The 25,064-nt window shown below is 40.8% G+C and overlaps 1 protein-coding gene across 2 annotated transcripts in view; it reads right to left on the bottom strand.

Moving 5' to 3' along the window:
• LOC133552673 (transmembrane 9 superfamily member 2-like) overlaps window positions 1–25,064 on the bottom strand; it is a 34,803-nt gene extending 9,739 nt beyond the window's left edge. Inside the window, exons 1-17 of one of the 2 annotated variants that reach the window (XM_061900040.1) lie at window positions 24,763–25,064; window positions 17,931–17,998; window positions 13,460–13,553; window positions 13,250–13,377; window positions 13,051–13,180; window positions 12,834–12,961; window positions 10,681–10,795; window positions 8,362–8,441; window positions 8,183–8,288; window positions 5,392–5,442; window positions 4,997–5,129; window positions 4,807–4,926; window positions 4,686–4,743; window positions 4,450–4,609; window positions 1,842–1,993; window positions 1,649–1,760; window positions 1,415–1,586 (exon numbers count right to left, since the gene is read on the bottom strand). In XM_061900040.1, the coding sequence (XP_061756024.1) occupies window positions 1,415–1,586; window positions 1,649–1,760; window positions 1,842–1,993; window positions 4,450–4,609; window positions 4,686–4,743; window positions 4,807–4,926; window positions 4,997–5,129; window positions 5,392–5,442; window positions 8,183–8,288; window positions 8,362–8,441; window positions 10,681–10,795; window positions 12,834–12,961; window positions 13,051–13,180; window positions 13,250–13,377; window positions 13,460–13,553; window positions 17,931–17,998; window positions 24,763–24,900 (1,945 nt within the window). In that variant the 5' untranslated portion in view covers window positions 24,901–25,064. The remainder of the gene's footprint in view (window positions 1–1,414; window positions 1,587–1,648; window positions 1,761–1,841; window positions 1,994–4,449; window positions 4,610–4,685; window positions 4,744–4,806; window positions 4,927–4,996; window positions 5,130–5,391; window positions 5,443–8,182; window positions 8,289–8,361; window positions 8,442–10,680; window positions 10,796–12,833; window positions 12,962–13,050; window positions 13,181–13,249; window positions 13,378–13,459; window positions 13,554–17,930; window positions 17,999–24,762) is intronic. The other variant, XM_061900041.1, reaches the window with a different exon arrangement.

The following is a 25,064-nucleotide window of genomic DNA, read 5'->3' as shown; positions in this document are numbered from 1 at the left end:
CAGGTGTCAATCAAATATAAGAGTTTCAGTGCATACAGAATATATACACAACACTTCACTTTTTCCACATCTTTTTATGTTACAGCCTTCTTTCAGAGTGACGTGAAATGAATTATATTTATATAGCGCTTTTCTCTAGTAACTCAAAAAATTTTACACAGTGAAACTCATCATCTAAATTACATTTTAAACCGGTGTGGACGAGACTGGCAGCAGGTGGGTAAAGTGTCTTGCTCAAGGACACAACGGCAGTGACTAGGATGACGGAAGCAGGGATCGAACCTGGAACCCTCAAGTTGCTGGCACAGCCGCTCTACCAACTGAACCAAATGAGCTAAAATAAAATAATTTTTGTTCCCAAAATTTTACAGACAATGCTCCGAAATGGTACAGTGAAAAAATTGCAAATTTATTACAAATAAAAAAAGTGCCCAAAGATAGGTGTGATAAGCTTTGGCAATGTACTAAAAAAGACTTAATGCTGTAATTGCTGCCAAAGGTGCAGCCAAAGTATTGAACAAAGGCTGTGAATATTTACCTGTATTTGATTGATTTATTTATTTTATTTCAATACATTTGCTAAATTAATAATATGCACCAACTTCACATTGTCATTATGGGGTATTGCCTGTAGAATTTTGAGGACAAACATGAATTATTCCATTATGGAATAAGGCTGTAACATAAAATGTGGAAAAAGTGAAGCGCTGCGAATACTTTGCAAATGTACTTATATGTTATGGAGCTAGGCCATTATTCAAATTGCGATTTGGCGTCGGCACATTCTAAAAACAATTTTCAAAAAAGAATAATGGGCTGTGCGATGTGCATGCAAACTACTGAGCTAATAAATGTGAAAGGGATGAGTATGGGGATGTGGGGGGAAAAGGACTATTTATTTCACACAGCGCCACTATCCCAAATCACTCATCTCCATTCACTTCACTTTTAAATTGAGACTCAAACAATTAAAAATAAACGAAAAAGTGGGAGCTCTTGTTTATTCGTTTTTTTTAATGGGGATACTTATGTATTGTTTATGCTTTGTATTGATGATAAATGCTTGTAATATTTGGCCCCTGCACTTACTTACATCAATATGATGCAGTGCAGCTCTATACCACAATAATAAACTTCCGGTTGGATTAATAGCTTATGATGTTTTTAAAGGCCACATTTTCATGCACTCTACGAGTGACCTGATCTGTATGAAAAAGATCTTTATCAGTGCTGACTCATCTATGCAGAGACAACAGTTTCACAATAGCTTTAACAACTTCCTGGTGCTATATTGCGCTTGTACCAGGATGGGGATCCTGATAGTACCACTGAAAAAGGACACGTCCCTTTAAGGCTTGGACATTCATTGAACGGCTGCTGCTTACGGGCTTTAATTTGCTGCGGTGAGGCTCACCTGTGAAGAGGAAGAAGATGAGGACCATGATCATGGTATATCCGAAGTAGAGGAAGGTGCTGGCTGCGCCGATGATTTGCAGCTTGGATAAGAAATAATGCACGGCGTATATGAAGAGGTAGACCGCGGTGAAGCCGCTGGTCAGGAAGGATCGCCACCACCAGTGGTAGTCCTGGACACACAAATGAGGACAATTTAACACCCTGTAAGTGTTGATTGATTGTGTTTGTGTACCTCAGCACATAAGTGGAAGTAGCAGAGCAGAATGGTGGCCTCCGAGCATGTGATGAGCAGAATGATGAAAACCAGGAACAGGAAGCCGAACATGTAGTACATCTGATGGGACCTTTCACAGTACAATAAAAAAAAATTGTATTTTAAACATGAGCGAGACAAGTGAAATGAGCATTCCCACCAAGCCGCTTACCAAATGCTATTGAGGATGAAGAAGAGTTGGATGAAGATGCAGCCAAAGGGCAGGATGCCCCCCATCACTATTCCGGGAATAGGCTTGGTGAAGAACGACTGCTCGGGAATTTGGCGGGGGATTTGATTGGTTCTCACTGGTTGCCCGATTGCCTGCATGAGCAAAAAAAGTACAAACAGATATGCAATTATTTTCCAGTAGAAACTGAAAATAAATGTCCACATTGAGAATTTGACCAAATATTGGGGAAACAGTCTCTCAAATCTCACAAAACATGCACGTTGGCATCAAGATAGTAACTGTGACTGGCTTTTCTTAGCTTCTGGATAAACATCCACTTGAGCTAACACTAATGGTGTTACAATACTTTTGTCCACGATGTTATATTTTTCTTGTTGAAAGTGTTTAATACACTGCTTTTTATACTTATGACTCTTAAAAAGATTGACCCCAGGACATATTTTATTAATGCAGTGTTTCTGAAACGTATTTCAGCAAGTACCACCTCAGAAAACATTAAATACAGTAGTGTAGTAGACCCAAGTATTCATTAAGTACCACCATCATGACAACATTAAATACAGTAGTGTAGTAGACCTAAGTATTCATTAAGTACCACCATAATGATAACATTAAATACAGTAGTGTAGTAGACTAAGTATTCATTAAGTACCACCTCAGAAAACATTAAATACAGTAGCGTAGTAGACCTAAGTTTTCATTAAGTACCGCCATCATGACAACATTAAATACAGTAGTGTAGTAGACATAGGTATTCATTAAGTACCACCATAATGACAACATTAAATACAGTAGTGTAGTAGACCAAAGTATTCTTTAAGTACCACCATAATGACAACATTAAATAGAGTAGTGTAGTAGACCTAAGGATACATTAAGTACTACCATAACGACAACATTAAATACAGTAGTGTAGTAGACTTAAGTATTCATTAAGTAACACCATAATGACAATATTAAATACAGTAGTGTGGTAGACCTAAGTATTCATTAAGTTCATTAAGTACCACCATAATGACAACATTAAATACAGTAGTGTGGTAGACCTAAGTATTCATTAAGTACCACCATAATGACAACATTAAATACAGTAGTGTGGTAGACCTAAGTATTCATTAAGTACCACCATAATGACAACATTAAATACAGTAGTGTAGTAGACCTAAGGATACATTAAGTACTACCATAATGACAACATTAAATACAGTAGTGTAGTAGAATTAAGTATTCATTAAGTAACACCATAATGACAACATCAAATACAGTAGTGTAGTAGACCTAAGTATTTATTAAGTACCACCATCATGACAACATTAAATACAGTAGTGTAGTAGAACTAAGTATTCATTAAGTATCACCATCATGACAACATTAAATACAGTAGTGCAGTAGACCTAAGTATTCATTAAGTACCACCATCATGACAACATTAAATACAGTAGTGTAGTCAACCTACGTATTCATTAAGTACCACCATCATGACAACATTAAATACAGTAGTGTAGTAGACCTAAGTATTCATTAAGTACCACCATTATGACAACATTAAATACAGTAGTGTAGTAGACCTAAGTATTCATTAAGTACCACCATCATGACAACATTAAATACAGTAGTGTAGTAGACCTAAGTATTCATTAAGTACCACCATCATGACAACATTAAATACAGTAGTGTAGTAGACCTAAGTATTCATTAAGTACCACCATCATGACAACATTAAATACAGTAGTGTAGTAGACCTAAGTATTCATTAAGTACCACCATAATGACAACATTAAATACAGTAGTGTAGTAGACCTAAGTATTCATTAAGTACCACCATAATGACAACATTAAATACAGTAGTGTAGTAGACCTAAGTATTCATTAAGTACCACCATAATGACAACATTAAATACAGTAGTGCAGTAGACCTAAGTATTCATTAAGTACTACCATAATGGCATTAAAATACCAGTAGTGTAGAAGGCCCAAATATTCATTAAAACAAGGCAAGTGTTTTATTTAACAGGTCCATTTAATGGAGTTTGAGGATGACTGCATTATTGTTAGGGATGAGGATCTTTGGCCACTACACCATTCCATTCTTGGGTATAAAGATTTAATTTAAAAATATTCTCGATTCAAAATGTAAAATGTGTTTTATTTACATTGGGTCACATTTTTATGATTAACTACATCATTCCATAAAAAAAAAAACAGATCTTATGTCTTTTTTTTATATTACTTATAAGAAAAGAGGTTTAATAAAATTATAGCTAAATGATTAATAAAGTCAAATATAAATAAGGCAACAGGAGAAGTATCCAACAATTCTCTTGTTTCATGTAAATGTTTACAGCAGATATAGATCATCTACATCTACAGTATGATTTGTCTGAGTGGCTAAACTGGGAAAAATAAAATAAAATGCTTTTTTAAAATAGATTTTTTTTTAATCGAAGAAGAGTCATTACAAATAAAAATCAAGATGAAATGGAAAATAGATTTTTTTGATGCTCCTGATTATATTATTTCCAACGGGAAACATTTCTGTCCCAGGATGCATTGTGTTTAGCAGTAAGATGCTCTACACGATACGTACGGCCTTCTTGAATCCAAAGTAGGCACCGATGAAGGTGAGCGGCACGGAAATTCCGAACCACAGGGCCAGGATTGCTACCAGGGTCCCGAAGGGGATGGCTGCTGAGGACCCCTCCACCCAAAGGATCAGGTTCATCAGGAAGAAGTCGGCAAACACGATACTGAAGAAGCCTCATATTAAAAGGAGAATGGATAGAATAAAACAGCTAAAGAGATATTTTGTGAGCGTGAACAAACCCAGGGCACAAGAGAGCTGTCAACAGGACGTTTGTCTTCCACTTTTCTCCTCCAAAGGCTGCAAAAAAAGTTAAGATGAGCACACACGAACTTGTATCATGAACACAACTTTCCATCTTACTTTTGTACAGGCGTGCTGACACGTAGCCAGCTGGGGTGCCCAGCAGGACCCAGAGGACCACGGAGCACGTCATCAGGGCGCCTCTGTTGGCCGGCGACAGGAAGCCGAGGCAGGCCAGGACTACAGCGGGGGAAGTCATCACATTATAACACTAGTACGGTCGCTGCTATTGATCGCCAGCCCTTCTTACAGAGGGTGATGAAGGTCATGATGAAGATCTGCGTTCCCTGGCCGAGGAATATGGAGAGCAGCATGCCCTTCCTGGGTGGCCGGAACACATCCCCGTGCACCTGCTTCCAGCCGGACTCCTCCTGGGCGTCCTCCTGTAGGGGGAAAGGAGAAGAATGAGAAGGCTGATCATCAGAGTGCATCACATGAGCGCTAAAAGCAAGGACTACACAGTGGCTTAAAGTAAACTAAATCTCACAAGTTTGCTGTGCTACGACTCCAATGTATCCTTCAGGTCTTGACACATGTTTACATTCCTCTCCCATGTGTGTTGTTGCAGTCATCTCACAGCCTCACACACACACACACACCTGATTGAAGTACCACAACAGATGTGGGTGTTTTTGGTACGCTTACATAAATGGGAGAGGATTTCAGCGTGGTCACTGGAACCTTTATCAAGTCTGCCTGTGAAATGTGACAACACGTTCAGTACTTTCGCACGGCAGGAACCTCTGACGATACTCAAACTAACAGATCCTTTTTTCCCCCAATCAAATACACCACCACTTATACAGTCGTGCTACAGTGTCAACTAGGGATGGGTACATGTTCACCTGGCAAAACGGTAATGGCACCAATTTTCTGTACTTCCATGTGTGTGTTCATGTGGTAATACCGTATTTCATTGAATTGCCACCGGGTATATAGTATGCACCTGCCTTGTTTCACAAAATAATTAGCGGATGCTTAGTATTACCGCCGGGTCAAACTCGTCACATCACGAGTGACACTTCCCCGTCATCATTTTCAAAATGGAGGAGGCTGATTTCAATAATTTGGAATCGCATAAAGGGAAGAAGATTAAGAGCTATTCAGTAGGATTTAAGGTCCAAGCTATTGAATATGCTAAAAAGAACAGTAAGCAGCTATGTTTTATTAATATACCGTAGCTGCGTGTGTCAAATATAAGTCATTAAATGACTCCCGCCTCCTGGTGGTAGCCGGCGCTAGTGATCCTTCTTGCGACTACTCGGATGCAGAAGAAGTGACAACAACTGTCGTGATATGTGCTGGGAACGGATATGACGCAGGGGGTGCAGGACAGACCTTTTAGGATGTAACACCACTACTCTTATGCTGGCTATGTAAACAACCGGGCTGAAATAAAGCATGTTCCAGTCATAAATACCCAGTGTATTATTTATACAATAACACTTCATGGTGGCAGCAGTGGGATAAAGAGATCACCCACGGAGCAGAACGGGAGGGGGAGTTGTCCGAGCATAATTCTGTCGTCGCCCGCACTACACGCGAGGAGCCGAGCTAACTGATAGCAGCGGCCTGCACGTCAGGAGCAACCAAACGAGAGCGCGCTATGGCTACACACCTACCGACCATGAACTGAACCAGCAAGAGTTAGCTGTGTTTATTTTTTCCTCTCGCTTGCACTTTAAACATGGACTGTTTTCCGAACTGGACTTTCAATCGAAGCAGGAGGTAATAAAGGAAGATCTCCATCGAGACAGAGAGACTTTTAAAACTGAAGTAAGATAAGGAAGACTTCTATAAACAAGTTATCGATGCTTTTGATCAGAAGGAGCTGCGCATGGACTTCATTTGTAAGTAAAGGTAAGACCATAATAAAGTTTTTTTTATCAAATGTGCTTTTCATGATGGTATCCTTACATCACACTGAAATTTTTAAGCGCAGGCCTAAATTTACCGCATGCCTTTGGTAAGTGCCGGAGTGAGAAGAGGTTTTAAAACAATTAGCGCATGCTTGCCTTTACCGCATGCCTTTGGTAAGTGCCGGAGTGAGAAGAGGTTTTAAATTAATTAGCGCCCCGGCAGCAATTCAAGGAAATACAGTAAATGTTCTTTTGTTTGAGATTAAAATTTAGAGTTGTACAGTATTGTACTGACATTTTTCCCCCACCTGAATCCTGCCGAGCGGTGCATGTTTAGTTTGTCAATTCGCGCACAAAAGCAGAAAGTGTGTAGGGAAAAAAATGGCAAAAAACGTCAGTTCTGCTGGTTGATAGAGAGAATACGTGAAGCTCAATGGAAGTATTTTGGCTACAAAACCAAGGAAAAGGTTAAAGCTTTAAACCCGGAAGCTTTAAAACATGCCTCGCCAAAGATGGCAATAAGAGTATTACCATCTTTGCTTCAAACTTCAGCATTAGAATAAGCATTCAGACGTGCGCTAGGAGTTTAAATAGTGGGTTACGTAGTTAACTAGCTTCCCTGTTGTGCAAATAAATATGTAGACACACACACAGCTGGTTGGCTTGATGCCAATTTATTAGCGCAATCATAACCACCCACGTAGCAGTATCTTCAACAATTTGGGTTTTATCGGCTAGATGTCTTATCTGTGTAGTTTTAGCCACAGTAATGACTTTAATGTTTACCAATTGTTGTATGTGTCTTAAAAGCACATGAGGCATTTAATACAATGTCAATAAAGCTTTCTATTCTACTCTAACCTACTCCTAAATTATGGCAGACGCTACATAAAATGGTTCATTGTTCTTTGGGTGCAATAAGAGAATTCCAAAGTGTTTAAAGCCTTTTCATTCTGATTTCTCTTTTATTACTCTTCCGTAACACTGCACCATTCTTTTTTTAACTCCTAATTGCTTAGTAATGTTTGATTTCTGCCCCAACACCTTCCTTTGTTTCCACACAGGAAGAGAACACAATTAAATTGACAGAATCTTTGCAAACTAAATATATTCAGTTCAGTTTGTCCTCTGTGTTGCCATAGTCAGGAAGCAATAGTATTGTAATTTTAGACACCAGCTATTTGACTGTAGCGTGCATGAAAGTTGTAGTTTTGATTGGCGGTGTTGGAATTGCCATGTAAAATCGCCAATGCTAGTAAGTAGCCTGCATAGCATATCCAAAGTGAATGGGCGCTTTTCAATCAGGTGTGTTTGCTTTGTTGGCATGGAAAATTCTAGCATTACCAACAGGCAGTCCGCTATGAATAAGCCCTTTTTCCCCTGCTGACTACTTGAGCCGCTGCAGAGTCTGCAACCTGATGTGACGTCAGGTGCTACAAGGTTTGTTAATATGGTAGCGTTTGAGTTACGTACGTCAGTATTCGCTAGTAGTGACAAAATATATATAAAAATACTAAATTCAGTACCCATTCCTAGTGACAAAGCAAGAAATGTTTAACTACAGGCTACGTGTTTACCTGGTCCACCTGGTTGTATCTGGCAATGTCCTTGTGCAGCGTTCTCAGCATGATCATGGCAACCATGCCGGACAAGAAGAGCACGATGACCAGAGAGTTCATGATGCTAAGAGACAAAGACTAATGTTACAAACTTTAAACACTCTTGTGGGAATGTGTCGATTAGATGGCACGCCCACCTAAACCACTGAATGTTTGTGTGAGGCATAGAGACCAGGATGTAGTCCCAACGGGACGCCCACTTGATTTTGTTGTTTTCCTGTAGAAAAAAGCGGTGACCATTTACCATTATTGTAAAATAAGTCACCTACTACTAGGGCTGGGTATTAGCAAGGACTTCATTATACAATACAGTGATGTGACATTTTTGTTAGATTGCAGTTTTTTTACAAAGTTCATTGATAAATGTGAAGTGAAGTGAATTATATTTATATAGCGCTTTTTCTCAAGTGACTCAAAGCGCTTTACATAGTGAAACCCAATATCTAAGTTACATTCAAACCAGTGTGGGTGGCACTGGGAGCAGGTGGATAAAGTGTCTTGCCCAAGGACACAACGGCAGTGACTAGGTTGGCAGAAGCGGGAATCGAACTTGCAACCCTCAAGTTGCTGGCACGGCCACTCTAGCAACCGAGCTAAACCGCCCCAACATGCAGCCAAAAATAAAAGCTGTACTGTATGTAAGTAAACTAGAGGACGGTAACAAGTCATTGGACAAACTGAGTCAAAAATAATATGATTCAAATGACTCATTGCCATTTATTACAATTCTACAGAAAGTTAACCAAGTTTATTGCCACTTAAATGTAAAAAAAAAAAAAAAAAAGAAAAAAGAAAAAGCTCTCTACTTCTTAAAGGTGAATTGCTTTTTTTTTTTTTTAAATATCTTTTAGCGAAAGACTTGTTCCCCATTGAGATGAACATCATAACCCTCACTCAGGTAACAAAATAGAAATAAAAGTCTAATAGCAAAGGAGCAGCATAGCATGTCAGTGTTTCCACAGCAGCAGTACTTCCTCCGTGAGCGATGCGCTGTGGTACTAAAAGTAGTTCCTTAGCGTTAGCTCTCAGAATAACAATTAGAGATGGGTACCGTTTACAAATGAACCGGTACGGTACAGATTTGCTGTTCCTGCGAATTGACATGAGTATTCCATCCATCCATCCATCTTCTTCCGCTTATCCGAGGTCGGGTCGCGGGGGCAGCAGCCTTAGCAGGGAAGCCCAGACTTCCCTCTCCCCAGCCACTTCGTCTAGCTCTTCCCGGGGGATCCCGAGGCGTTCCCAGGCCAGCCGGGAGACATAGTCTTCCCAACGTGTCCTGGGTCTTCCCCGTGGCCTCCTACCGGTTGGACGTGCCCTAAACACCTCCCTCGGGAGGCGTTCGGGTGGCATCCTGACCAGATGCCCGAACCACCTCATCTGGCTCCTCTCGATGTGGAGGAGCAGCGGCTTTACTTTGAGTTCCTCCCGGATGGCAGAGCTTCTCACCCTTGGCGGTCCGATCCTCGGCTACATAAGCTCGCTCTTGGGACGTGGACATGAGTATTCGACAGTACAAATTTTCCGTACTTTTGTGTGTTAATTAATTTTGTTTTTGATACTAAAATATAATTTTTGGGACTGAAACACTAAGAACATTTTGATTATAGCAACTGCTGTTCAGTTATTATATCTCTTTTCACTATCACATTTCTGGGTCTCCTTTGCAAGTATGTCAATAAGTTGTAATCACAGTTGAAAGTCCAAGACGTTAGAAAGCAGTAGTGTAGAGTTTGTGGTGTGCTGGCTAGTCAGTTCCGTCTCTGCTGAATCTAGTCTTTTGTTGCACCCTAAAAAGTGTGTATACTGTGTGTATTGTCCTTTTTACTCACTAGCTGTTTGATTGTAACTTGCATCTTAGTTGTACTTTTTACTAACAAATTTGGAGGGGTTGAAATCCCAATTTAAAAATGCTAATGCTATTCAGTAGCATGCAATAGCAAAGCCAATGTATTTGGGTAATTTTTTTGCACCCAGTTTTTGTTGGCATTGGAAATTGCAACACTACCTAGAGGAAGTTTGGCAGAGAAAGCTGTAAGTCCTGCTGGAGTGATCGTCAAGTGCCAATGTGCTGAGTCAGCAACCGGGTGTGACGTTACGCACAACCCAGGTGCTGTAACATGGATTTTACATTAATCGGTGCCCGGTAGGAACGACAGGATTCGGCCAGTGCCAACCTTTTTTTTTTTTCGGATTCGGTTCCTAAAACTAATAACAATGGTGCTAATCTTTAATATACAAATAGTTTGTAAATGCTGAACAAAATTCCCCAAAAATTACAGTTCCTCAAACGGCCCAAAACCTGACTTGAAAAAGTAATGTATTTTTTATTTTGAGAATTATATTTTAAAGAAATTAAGAGTCTATATTTCGTAGTTACAAAAAGCATTGAAAAATATCGTCATTTTGATTTTTTTTTTTTTTTTTTAAAGACCCCCAGAGTTCAAAGGCCTTACCTCAAAAGAGACAGAGTAGGTGTAAATAATGGACACGTCACTGTCAAAGTGTCCAGGTACCTCCATAGGGTTTGCGCTTTCACAATCTGGCTTTTTCTCATCCGTGTGTTTGACACTGTGGAAAGTAAAAAAGCTTTGTAAAGAACATCAAATTAACTCCACAAATACTTTTTAATGCAGTGACTATGAAGAGGGATGAATGTGATGAGAGCCATAGACCTGGAAAAGTAACATACTAGCAGGTAATGACCAAAGGCGCTAACCTTCCGAGGTACAAACAGTCATCCATCCTCTTCCCCTTGTCACTTACGGGCAAGAACCGAAATGCTCTTCTGTGGTTTATCCGTTATACAGTGCTCAATAGAGTGGAATACATGTCAGGAAAAAAACAGAGGCTGTATCATCCCGACAAGACTTGTAGGAGCCTAAATGCTGTTTAAGTTCATTTACATTTTATGGAAGGTGCTTTATGTTTATTCAGCCAAAAGGGGATTATTTACTTTATTTAAATAATACAAAAAATTATATATTGCATGCTTAAAATAATTATAAGGTACACTTTATTTGTAATTATTACATTTGTCTGAATAATTTGATGGCGTACTATTTTATATAGTGCAGAATATGTAACTGTTTAATTGCATAAGTGTCGAAAGGATCTGTGTGGTAAAATGGTTTGGACACAGTGCATTATGGGTAATGGCAGTCAGGTATGGTGAAATCGAGACGCAGAGTTTATTCTACCTCTTTCTTACTGTAACAAACTCGCTTTATTTTGCCATTCATTTGTTCCCACATCGTTACATTTTGACGTTTTCGAATGATTAAGTTGAGAAGTAAACGATACAAAACGAAGCTGAGCGTCTGGGGTAGGGCTGGGCGATATTGGCTTTTTTTAATATCGCGATATTTTTAGGCCATATCGCGATATACGATATATATTACGATAGTTTGCCTTGGCCTTGAATGAACACTTGATGCATATAATCACAGCAGTATGACGATTATATGTGTCTAGATTAAAACATTCTTCTTCTTACTGCATTCATATATGCTACTTTTAAACTTTCATGCAGAGCGAAATCACAACAAAGTCAATTGAGCAAAAGTGTATTTATTAAAGTTATTAAGCAATGGCACAAACATTCAAGTCATTTCCAAAACATAAATTGCAAGATAGATTTTTGAGAGACATTTTAAGTGTCAAATAAAAACGAGCTGCATAATAGGAAATCAAATAGTATTTGTCCTTCACTACGTGGTATGTTACTAAGGTTATGAAAGTCTCTTCATTCTCTAGCGAGTGACTTAACAAATGATGCTACATATTAGCAGTAATGCTACTTTTTATAGCAACTCTTTTTCCCCCCCACACTTGACAAACTACGGTTGTCTGTTCGACATATTCCCACTTAAAGCCGAACCACCGCCAGACCATGGAAACCCTGCTGTTTTTATTGGGAATTAAGTCTTCCTTCATTTGTTACCAGATCTGCACCTTCTTTGTCTCGTACGGCTACGTTAGCAACTAACATTAGCCACACCGCTAGCTCTCTGCCCTGCGAGGGCGTGTATGCGACGTATGACGTGACAGTATGTGACAGTATGTAAGAATGTGCGCTTGCTTGTCTGTTAGAAGGAGACAGGAAAGAGCGAGGAGAGCCTGAAGTGTACGCCCGCAGCTAAAACTCCTGCGTGAGAACGTATATATTCGAATATTACGATATAGTCATTTTCTATATCGCAAAGAGACAAACCCGCGATAGTATATATCGATATATCGCCCAGCCCTAGTCTGGGGTTTTGTTTGTTGTTGGCACAGCAAGCGGGAGCAGGAGAAAGTAGAGGAGCGTCAAGCTAAGGCTTCATTAGGAACCTACAAGCCTGTTTCGCAGGTTTCCCTGCTCTTCGGAGGATTTTATTATTTTATTAGCAACTGCATTTCTGTTATGTATGAAAAGCACTTCATAAACAAAGTTTGATTTGATTTGACGAGCGAGGGTTCAATTGACCAAAGATGCATGGTTTTGGGATGCAGCCGCAGAAAGACATGCAAACTCCACGCAGATATGCCCCGCTGGACATCCAAACCCTGATATTTTGACTATGAAGCCAACATACTTAAGTCTGCTAGTAGGTTCCACCCTGTTTACCTTTTGGGTTCCAGAGTGGCAGCAACCAGCCGAGCTCCGCTCCATCCATCGGCCTCTCCGCTGTGGTAGGTGATCTTGATGTCTACGTGGTTGAAGACGTAAAATGTGTTCTTCTTGTTGAACTCGGCCTGAAATGCACACATTCAGTGAGTCCATAGTCGAGCTGTAAACACTTTTTTAGCATAAATGGTGTGAGCACGCGCAAATCCCAACTCACATTAATGACACAAGCGTCCTTAGGTTTACCGTCAGCGGTAACCAGGCAGCCAATAGGGAAGCCAGGGTTGCAGTATTTCTGATTATCTTCCACGTCGTAACACCACGTGACCGGCATGTTGTCAACAATCCTGAAACGGAAGCCAGTGGCTCAAGCGCAAGTCCCCAGGTTCCTTATTGTGCTCATGGTAAGAACTCACCAGTGGTGCTGATAGTTGAGCTCCATTCCCATTTTAAAGAAATCTAGCTTGTTTGTGTCCTCCTGGTTGTCTTTCTTGTATGTCTTTGTGCACACCGCCTTGCACTTGACATCTTGATTGAAGTTGAACTACAAAGAACAATGGGATGCATAAAAGAGTAATGAGTAAATTGTTTGTATAAATAGAACATTAGGCGGGGTAAGGCTCCACCTTGTACGGTGAGGACTCGATGCGTTCTCCAAACAAAACCTGCCCAAGGTTCTCGGAAGGCCTCTTTTCCTTTGCATCCTTGCAAAAGTCAAACCTTAAAACAATCAAAAATGAATTAGGATAATATTCAGCTGTAGGATTATCCAAAAATACATTAGACCAGGGGTGTCAAAGTCATCATTATTGCAGGCCACATTGCAATTACAACAGTGAATGTACATGAACATAAACACATAGTAGGCAACTGTTTTTGATAATTATATTTTTTACAGAAGCATGGATAGCTTGTTTTGAAATCATAAGTCAAGATGACAAGCAGACATTAAAGTTGTTATTTTGGATAACCACAAAAATGGAACATCAGATAATATTAAGTGTAAAACAAAAGCAGTTGCGTGTGCAACATTTTTCTGTCAAAATTAAAAGAACAAATACATTCAGCCAGAGTGCGCTTTTGCAGGCCACATAAATGAATTGGAAAAACAATAAAATGATGCGGCGTGCCACATTAGAACGCCGTGGCGGGGCACAGTAAAATGATATAGCAAACAACACAAAATAATGTCGTGGTTCAACGTGGCAGGCAACATAAAATGATGTGGCCAAACACAAAATTGTGTGGAAGGCCACATAAAAAGGTGGCAGAGCACATAAAATGATATGGCAAACAACACAAAATGATGTGCAGCCCTTTGAGACATTAGTGATTTAGGGCTATATAAGAAAACATTGATTGATTGATGTGGCCGGGGCACATTAGAATTCAATAGGATGACACAATAAAATGTTTTTGCTGAACACATTAAAATAGGGAAAATCACATAAATTAATGACGTGGCCAACACCTTAAATGATTTGGCGGTACACATTAAAATCTTATGGCGAAATAATATGATGTGTCGGGCCGCAGAACTCTCCTGAAGGAATCACTAAAGTACTATTGTTTTGTACTTTATTGTACAAAAGTACTATCTTTTTGTACTTTATCAATTTTGTACGGTGTCCTTAAGTGCCCAGAAAGGCGCCTTATAGATAAAATGTATTATTATTAGTAGTAGTAGTATTACTATTAGCATTATTATTATTATTATCTATCTATTAGAACGTGGCAGGGCACAAAAAATTATGTGGTAGGGCACCTTATAATGGTATGGCAAACCACATAAAATTATGTGGCAGGCCACGTTACAAGGTGGCAGGGCACATAAAATGATGTGGCGGGCCGTTTTCGAACGTGGCAAACGACCTAAAATTAGGTGGCGGGCCACATTAGAACGTGGCAGGGCACTTCAAATTATGTGGCAGGCCACCTTAGAACGTAGTAGGACACATAAAATGATGTGGCACGACACATAAAATGATCTGGCAGGCCAATTAAATTATGTGGCAGGCCACAATGAAGCTAGCAGGTCACACAAATGACGTGGCAGGCCACGTTAGAACACGGCAAACCACATAAAATTATATGGCGGGCCACATTAGAAGGTGGCAGGGCACAAATGATGTGGCAGGCTACGTCAGAATGTGGCAGGACACACAAAATGATGTGGCAGGTAGGGGTGCAACGGTACACACAAATTTCGGTTCGGTATGTACCTCGGTTCAGAGGTCACGGTTCGGTTCATTTTCGGTACAGTAGGAAAACAACAAAATATAAATATTTGGTTATTTATTTAACAAATTTGCTAAATTTTCCACCAAAATTATTTTCTTAGTAAAACATTTGATGTGAAGTATTTGGAAACTTGGATAGGTCAATAATTCATAATAACATTGATTTTGATTCAACATTATGTTTTGAGCAATCACAATTTGAAAGAAAAAAAAACAGCTTTGTTTTATTAGTCAACGTTGCAACCATTTCTAAATTACATTTAGCCTTTAAGCTTTTGTATTTCACTTTTGATTGTTTTTGTTTATTTTAATAGTATTTTTAGAATGTGTTGTGGGCCTTTAAAACATTAGCTAAGGGCCGCCATTGGCCTCCGGGGCACACTTTTGACACTCCTGCTTTAGATAATAAAAAATAAAATCTGAAATCTATGGGTAAAAAGCAGAGCCTGGCGACGCATGTAAGTTTATCATAACTCTCTCGCTCTCTCTGTGTCTCCCCCTCCCTCACCAATGTTGCCTGCGCACACTTTTTTTTTTTTTAACCCCTTCTTAACCCTGAACATACATTAAAAATACACGCAAGCCTAACTTAAAATGCCGGACATTTGAGGCATTTAAGAAACTCCACATGTACAGCCCCGCAAGAGGACATGTCCGGGGAAAAGAGGAGGTATGGTCAGTCTATCGTAACCCGCGGTTGCTGCTAGCTTGCTGTGTGTAGTTTTTTTTTTAATTTAAACTTTTATTAGTAGATTGCACAGTACAGTACATATTCCGTGCAATTGACCACTAAATGGTAACACCCCAATAAGATTTTCAACTTTTTTATAAGTCGGGGTCCACGTTAATCAATTCATGGTGCCTCGGTGTGCATTGTTTACACAACATGAGGTGCGCTACTTATATGTCCGTGTGGAACTCGTTCGATACACCTCTGAACCGAACCGAAGCCCCCGTACCGAAACAGTTCAATACAAATACATGTACCGTTACACCCCTAGTGGCAGGACACATAAAATGATGTGACAGGACACAAATTTTTTTTTTTTTCCCCAAGATGGCGCTGCTGTAGTGGCTGCTGTAGGCAGGAGCTCTGTGCTCTTGTATCATCCTTTTGTGTTTCCCTCTTGTTTTCATGTGTTATTATATTTTTTTGCCTTTTGGTCCGGGACCCTTTGGGACTGTGACCTCTGTGGTGTTTTTTTGTGGACTTCTGGATCTGCCTCCCGGGAGCCTTTTGGCCATGCAGACCAGCTGCTGGGTCTCTGCCACACCGGAGTCGGTTTGGAGGGACTGGAGGAGATGCGGATGAGGGGACAGAACTGCGGAGCTGGCACTGAGCGCTGGGACGGAGAGGCTTCGCGGTGTCTTGGCTGGGTGAGCAGGTGTCGGACACCTCAGTCTCCTTGGACGTATCATCGCTCATCCATGCGGACTGGACACTGGCCGAGAGTGGAGTCGGCTGTCTTGGTTGCTTTGTTGGGTCTGCTCCTGTCTCTGGCCATCCTCCCTCCACCCCAGCGGACGATGGCGTGGAACACCGCAGAGGCCACCACAGTGGATATGTTTCTTTTACTTTTTATTCATAGCTGTATGTAGAAGTGTCTGGTTGTATCTGCTGCTTTAATGTCTATAATGTCCTATGTGTTCTTTGATGTTTGATGTCTCCCTCTTACACACATGTAAGAGGGATGTGTACTATGGCTATGAGTTGTTGTTTTTTCCCCTTGGCCTCAGTCTGCACCCCCTCTCCAGGGCCCAGGCTAAGACTGATTTTTTATTTATTTTATTTTAATCTTACATTTTTTTCTCCCCCCCTTGTTTACCTGTATCTCATCTTTTTTTGTAAGGGGCGCTGGAAGCTGGCAGACCCGTCAGCGATCCTGTTCTGTCTCCCTTTAATGTTTGTCTGATCTTGAATGGGATTGTGCTGAAAATTGTAATTTTCCTGAAGGAACTCTCCTGACGGAATAAATAAAGTACTATCTAATCTAATCTAAAATGATGTGGCAGGCCAATTAAATTATGTTGCGGGCCACATTAGAACCTGGCAGGGCACATAAAATTATGTGGTACGACACCTTATAATGATATAGCAAACCACATAAAATGATGTGGCGGGCCACATTAGAATGTGGCGGGGGATATTAGAAGCTAGCAGGTCACACAAATGACGTGGCAGGGCACGTTAGAACATGGCAAACCACATAAAATGATATGGCGGGCCACATTAGAACGTGGCAAAGCACAATTTATGTGGCAGGCTACGTCAGAATGTGGCAGGGCACATAAAATTATGTTGCGGCCCAATTTCGAACTAATAAAATGATGTGGTAGGGCACCTTATAATGATATGGCAAACCGCATAAAATTATGTAGCGGGCCACATTATAATGTGGCAGGGCACATTGGAACGTGGCAAACCACAAAAAATGATGTAGTAGGCCACATTAGAACGTGGGACGCCACATCATGTGGGACACCACATAAAATGATGTGGCGGGCCACATTAGAATGTGGTGGGTCAATTTTTATTAGGTCCCACCCCCATACATATACAATATATATATATATATATATACAATATATTATACAATAATATATATAATATAATTCAATTCAGTGGTTGCTGCTATATATTGTCTTTATAAAATACATTTAAATTCACACACACTTACATATATACATATGATGTATATATGTACGTAAAATGATGTGGCAGGCCAGTTAAATTTTGTCGGGGGCCACATTAGAAGGTGACAGGGCACTTTAAAATGACGTGATTAGCCACCTTAAAATGATGTGGTGGGCCTTGAGTTTTTCCACCAGGGCATGAGACCGTGAAGATGTGACTTACATGTCATACTCATAAGGCAAGACGGACTCCACAGAATCCAAGCGGTTGACAAACAGCTGTATCTCCGTCTGTCAAACAAAAACACATGTTTACTTTATCAAAGTGCAAACTCAAGTGGTTGAATGGCAAAATTGTCAAGTTGTCTTAAAGGCCTACTGAAAGCCACTACTACCGACCACGCAGTCTGATAGTTTATATATCAATGATGGAATCTTAACATTGCAACACTTACTAATACAGCCTTTTTAGTTTACTAAATTGCAATTTTAAATTTTGTGCGAAGTATCCTGTTAAGAACGTTGTGGTATGATGATGCGTGCGCGTGACGTGACCGATTGTAGCGGACATTTTGTTCCAGCCCCGATCCCAGTAGTCTGCTTTAATTGCATAATTACACAGTATCCTGGACATCTGTGTTGCTGAATCTTTTGCAATTTGTTCAATTAATAATAGAGACGTCAAAGAAGAAAGATGTAGATGGGAAGCGGTGTATTGCAGCTGCCTTTAGCAACACAAACATAGCCGGTGTTTCCTTGTTTACATTCCCGAAAGATGATGGTGAAACTTTACTATGGAACAGAGCGGTCAAGCGAACATGGTTCCCTACTACATGTCAACTGGCAGGTTTCGGTGAGAAAATTGTGGTAATAAGTCGGCTCTGACCGTAGACATGAGCGGAGAGCTTGCGTCGTTCCTCGTGCACCTGTCAAAGAGGCAGCTGCGACTCTCTTGCCTCCTCCCACCGGCCGCCCCCAAACGTGGGATGCTTCCACCGTGGAGGGGGAAAAAAAATCTCAGCCCGGCCCGACCGGCTGCCTTCGCTTCGCCTCGTCGAGAAACGTGGCTTCCCTCAAGAGACACTCGTGACCACACCCCTTCGACTTTCAGGTACGACCATATAATCTCACTAAAACACTAGTAACACAATAAGCAGATAAGGGATTTTCCAGAATTATCCTAGAAAATGTGTCTAATAACATCAAAATCGCTCCCACTGTATAGTCTTTTTTTTTTTTTCTCGAGTCGTTCACTCTCACTTTCCTCATCTACAAATCTTTCATCTTCGCTCAACTTAATGGGGAAATCTAGGGCTGGGCAATATATCGATATATAAGATATATCGCGGGTTTGACTCTGTGCGATATAGAAAATGACTATATCGTAATAATAGAGGATACGTTCTCACGCAGTTGCTTTTAGCTGCGGGCGTACACTTCAGGCTCTTCTCACTCTTTCCTGTCTTTCCTTCTCACAGACAAGCAGGCGTATATTCTTACAAACGTCACATACTGTCACGTCATACGTCACTTACGTGTCCGCCCTCGCAGAGCAGAGAGATAGCAGACTGGGCTACTTTAGCTGCTAACGTAGCCGTACGAGAGAAAGAAGGTGCGGATCTGGTAACAAATGAAGGAAGACTTAATTCCCAATAAAAACAGCAGGGTTTGCATGGTCTGGCGGTGGTTCGGCTTCAAGTGGGAATATGTCGAACAGACAACCGTAATTTGTCAAGTGTGGGGGAGGGGAAAGAGTTGCTATAAAAAGTAGCATTACGGCTAATATGTAGCATCATTTGAAAAGTCACTTGCTAGAGAATGAAGAGAATTTCATAATTTTAGTAACATACCACATAGTGAAGGACGAATACTATTTGATTTCCTATTAGGAAATAATAAGGGACGGCGTGGCGCAGTGGGAGAGTGGCCGTGCGCAACCCGAGGGTCACTAGTTCAAATCCCACCTAGAACCAACCTTGTCACGTCCGTTGTGTCCTGAGCAAGACACTTCACCCTTGCTCCTGATGGGTGCTGGTTGGCGCCTTGCATGGCAGCTCCCTCCATCAGTGTGTGAATGTGTGTGTGAATGGGTAAATGTGGAAGTAGTGTCAAAGCGCTTTGAGTACCTTGAAGGTAGAAAAGCGCTATACAAGTACAACCCATTTATCATTTATTATGCAGCTCATTTTTAATTGACACTTAATATGTCTCTGACAATCTTGCACTTTAGGTTTTGGAAATGACTTGAATGTTTGTGCCATTGCTTAATAACTTCAATAAATACACTTTTGCTCAATTTACTTCCCTCTCTGCATGAAAGTTTAAAAGTAGCATATATGAATGCAGTATGAAGAAGAATGTTTTCATGTATACACATAGAATCATCATACTGCTGTGATTATATGAATCAAATGTTCATTCAAGGCCAAGGCAAAATATCGTAATATATATCGTATACCGCGATATAGCCTAAAAATATCGCGCTATTAAAAAAAAGGCAATATTGCCCAGCCCTAGGGAAATCATTGCTTTCTCGGTCGCAATCGCTCTCGCTGCTGCTGGCCATGATTGTAAACAATGTGAGGATGTGAGGAGCTCCACAACCCGTGACGTCACTCGCACGTCGTCTGCTACTTCTGGTACAGGCAAGGCTTTTTTATTAGCGACCAAAAGTGGCGAACTTAATCCTCGATGTTCTCTACTAAATCCTTTCAGCAAAAATATGGCAATATCGCGAAATGATGAAGTATGACACGATGAATGGACCTGCTATCCCCGTTTAAATAAGAAAATCTCATTTCAGTAGGCCTACTGAAAGCCACTACTACCCACCACGCAGTCTGATAGTTTATATATCAATGATGAAATATTAACATTGCAACACATGCCAATACGGCCGTTTTAGTTTACTAAATTACAATTTTAAATTTCCCGGGAGTTTCGTCTTCGAAACGTCGTGCAACGATGACGTGTACGCAAGACGTCACGGGTTTTTTAGGAAGTATGAGCGCTGCGCACACACACAGCTAAAAGTCGTCTGCTTTAACGGCATAATTATACAGTTTTTTGGACATCTGTGTTGCTGAATCTTTTGCAATTTGTTCAATTAATATTGGAGAAGTCACAGTAGAAAGACGGAGTTGGGAAGCTTTAGCCGTTTGCCACACAAACACACGGTGATTCCTTGTTTAAAATTCCTGGAGGTGAAACTTTCCTATGGATCAGAGCGCGGTCAAGGGAACATGGTTCCCTACCACATGTCCACCAGCAGGTTTTGGTGAGAAAATTGTGGTTAAAAAGTCAGTTCTTACCGGAGAAAAGCGCGTCAACACACCCGTGGATACACCCTTCCGACTATCAGGTACTATTAAACTCACTAAAACACTAGCAACACAATAGAAAGATAAGGGATTTCCCAGAATTAACCTAGTAAATGTGTCTAAAAACATCGGAAACCGTCCCAATGCAATTGCGTTGTTTTTTTTTTAAACTTTTTTTTTCTAGTCTGTCGCTATCAATATCCTCAAACACGAATCGTTCATCCTCGCTCAAATTAATGGGGAAATTGTCGTTTTCTCGGTCCGAATAGCCCTTTTTGTTGGAGGCTCCCATTAAAAACAATGTGAATATGTGAGGAGCTGTCACGCCAAATTTCTTCCCCCCTACAAAAACCTTCCCCCCCGGAAGAAACTACTTGAAGGACCCCAATGAGGGTGGAAGGACCTTAAAGCAGCCCACGCAGCTGCCTGTTTTAAAAGCATTACAATTGGCTGATTGTCATAGGTGAAAAATAACGGCGAGGAAAAAATATTAGCATTCCAGCATGCTAACCTTTCAAGCGATTTTTGTTTCGCTAATTTTGCAGCTGTAACCCTTAACGGTGAGGAAAAAATATTAGCATTCCAGAATGCTAACGTTTCAACCTATTTTTGCAGCTGTAACCCTTAAGAGTCATATAACTTGGTATTGTCACGCCCGTGGATACACCCTTCCGACTATCAGGTACTATTAAACTCACTAAAACACTAGCAACACAATAGAAAGATAAGGGATTTCCCAGAATTAACCTAGTAAATGTGTCTAAAAACATCGGAACCCGTCCCAATGCAATTGCGTTGTTTTTTTTTTAACTTTTTTTTTTCTAGTCTGTTGCTATCAATATCCTCAAACACGAATCGTTCATCCTCGCTCAAATTAATGGGGAAATTGTCGTTTTCTCGGTCCGAATAGGCCTTTTTGTTGGAGGCTCCCATTAAAAACAATGTGAATATGTGAAGAGCTGTCACGCCAAATTTCTTCCGCCCTACGAAAACCTTCCCCCCGGAAGAAACTACTTGAAGGACCTCAATGAGGGTGGAAGGACCTTAAAGCAGCCCATGCAGCTGCCTGTTTTAAAAGCATTAGAATTGGCTGATTGTCATAGGTGAAAAATAACGGTGAGGAAAAAATATTAGCATTCCAGCATGCTAACCTTTCAAGCTATTTTTGTTTCGTTAATTTTGCAGCTGTAACCCTTAACGGTGAGGAAAAAAATATTAGCATTCCAGCATGCTAACGTTTCAACCTATTTTTGCAGCTGTAACCCTTAAGAGTCATATAACTTGGTATTGTCACGCCCGTGGATACACCCTTCCGACTATCAGGTACTATTAAACTCACTAAAACACTAGCAACACAATAGAAAGATAAGGGATTTTCCAGAATTAACCTAGTAAATGTGCCTAAAAACATCGGAACCCGTCCCAATGCAATTGCGTTGTTTTTTTTTTTACTTTTTTTTTTCTAGTCCGTCGCTATCAATATCCTCAAACACGAATCGTTCATCCTCGCTCAAATTAATGGGGAAATTGTCGTTTTCTCGGTCCGAATAGCCCTTTTTGTTGGAGGCTCCCATTAAAAACAATGTGAATATGTGAAGAGCTGTCACGCCAAATTTCTTCCCCCCTACAAAAACCTTCCCCCCGGAAGAAACTACTTGAAGGACCCCAATGAGGCTGGAAGGACCTTAAAGCAGCCCATGCAGTTGCCTGTTTTAAAAGCATTAGAATTGGCTGATTGTCATAGGTGAAAAATAACGGTGAGGAAAAAATATTAGCATTCCAGCATGCTAACGTTTCAACCTATTTTTGCAGCTGTTACCCTTAAGAGTCATATAACTTGGTATTGTCACACCCTCATTGGGGTCCTTCAGGCATTGGAGGGGCTGTCATGCCAAATTTCTTCCCCCCGGAAGAAACTACTTGAAGGACCCCAATGAGGGTGGAAGGACCTTAAAGCAGCCCACGCAGCTGCCTGTTTTAAAAGCATTAGAATTGGCTGATTGTCATAGGTGAAAAATAACAGTGAGGAAACAATATTAGCATTCCAGCATGCTAACCTTTCAAGCTATTTTTGCAGCTATAACCCTTAACGGTGAGGAAAAAATATTAGCATTCCAGCATGCTAACATTTCGACCTATTTTTGCAGCTGTAACCCTTAAGAGTCATATAACTTAGTATTGTCACGCCCTCATTGGGGTCCTTCAGGCATTGGAGGGGCTGTCATGCCAAATTTCTTCCGCCCTACAAAAACCTTCCCCTCAGAAGAAACTACTTGAAGGACCCCAATGAGGGTGGAAGGACCTTAAAGCAGCCCATGCAGTTGCCTGTTTTAAAAGCATTAGAATTGGCTGATTGTAATAGGTGAAAAATAACGGTGAGGAAAAAATATTAGCATTCCAGCACGCTAACCTTTCAAGCTATTTTTGTTTCGCTAATTTTGCAGCTGTAACCCCTTAACGGTGAGGAAAAAATATTAGCATTCCAGCATGCTAACGTTTCAACCTATTTTTGCAGCTGTAACCCTTAAGAGTCATATAACTTGGTATTGTCACGCCCGTGGATACACCCTTCCGACTATCAGGTACTATTAAACTCACTAAAACACTAGCAACACAATAGAAAGATAAGGGATTTCCCAGAATTAACCTAGTAAATGTGCCTAAAAACATCGGAACCCGTCCCAATGCAATTGCGTTGTTTTTTTTTTTACTTTTTTTTTTCTAGTCCGTCGCTATCAATATCCTCAAACACGAATCGTTCATCCTCGCTCAAATTAATGGGGAAATTGTCGTTTTCTCGGTCCAAATAGCCCTTTTTGTTGGAGGCTCCCAATAAAAACAATGTGAATATGTGAAGAGCTGTCACGCCAAATTTCTTCCCCCCTACAAAAACCTTCCCCCCGGAAGAAACTACTTGAAGGACCCCAATGAGGCTGGAAGGACCTTAAAGCAGCCCATGCAGTTGCCTGTTTTAAAAGCATTAGAATTGGCTGATTGTCATCGGTGAAAAATAACGGTGAGGAAAAAATATTAGCATTCCAGCATGCTAACGTTTCAACCTATTTTTGCAGCTGTTACCCTTAAGAGTCATATAACTTGATATTGTCACGCCCTCATTGGGGTCCTTCAGGCATTGGAGGGGCTGTCATGCCAAATTTCTTCCGGGGGGAATGTTTTTGTAGGGGGGAAGAAATTTGGCGTGACAGAGCCATCAAACATGTGACGTCATCATCGGCGACTTCCGGTACAGGCAGGGCTTTTCTCTTAGCACCGAAAGTTGCGAACTTTAAAGGCCGATGTTCTCTACTAAATCCTTTCAGCATAAATATGGCAATAACGCGAAATGATGAAGTATGGCACATAGAATGGACCTGCTATCCCAGTTTAAATAAGAACATCTCATTTCAGTAGGCCTTTAATGAAACTGTGAGTCCCTCTATTACAGCAATATTTATATCGCATGTGTTGAGTTTTGGCTTGACACCAGCATGCAGATGCTTCATTTCATTTGAGCTGAGGCAAAAGTGCAAAAAGCAGCTCCACGTCATTGCAGCAAAAGGTGCAAGAAACATACAAAGCTGCTGCTGTTTCCAGGACATAGACGGGGCCTTTTCAAGCAATGGCTAACGTTAGCCAGCGACGTGAAGGAACGTGTGATTGGGGCAGTAAAAGGCGACATAGAAGTAGTGTGAACATAGCTGACTATGTTATATTAGAAGGTGAGAGTGAATTTACCTGACAATCTTCTGCTCCTTTGCCTGCTTGACAGAAACTGACTGGAGCTAAACCCGGAAGATAGAAAGCCGAGCACGGACTCAAGTGAGAAAGGAGCCAGCAAAGCAGCCCCAAACCCAGCTCTATTCGCCTCCTCATTTTTTTAATCCTCACTGGTCGAAGGTCTCTTGGCGATCCAAATAAAAAGTGTGCTTCTATGATGACGAGCAGCTTCTTGTGACGCTCATGAAAGTGCAGCGACGTCGGCTAATGCTAGCTGCGCACTGGCCAACCGCTTCTTTGCCAGGGGGGGGCGGAGCCAC

The sequence above is a fragment of the Nerophis ophidion genome, linkage group LG05, assembly GCF_033978795.1.
Source record: "Nerophis ophidion isolate RoL-2023_Sa linkage group LG05, RoL_Noph_v1.0, whole genome shotgun sequence".
Lineage (NCBI taxonomy): Eukaryota > Metazoa > Chordata > Actinopteri > Syngnathiformes > Syngnathidae > Nerophis > Nerophis ophidion.
Note: the sequence above shows the minus strand (reverse complement) of the source record. Positions and strands in the feature narration are given on the sequence as shown.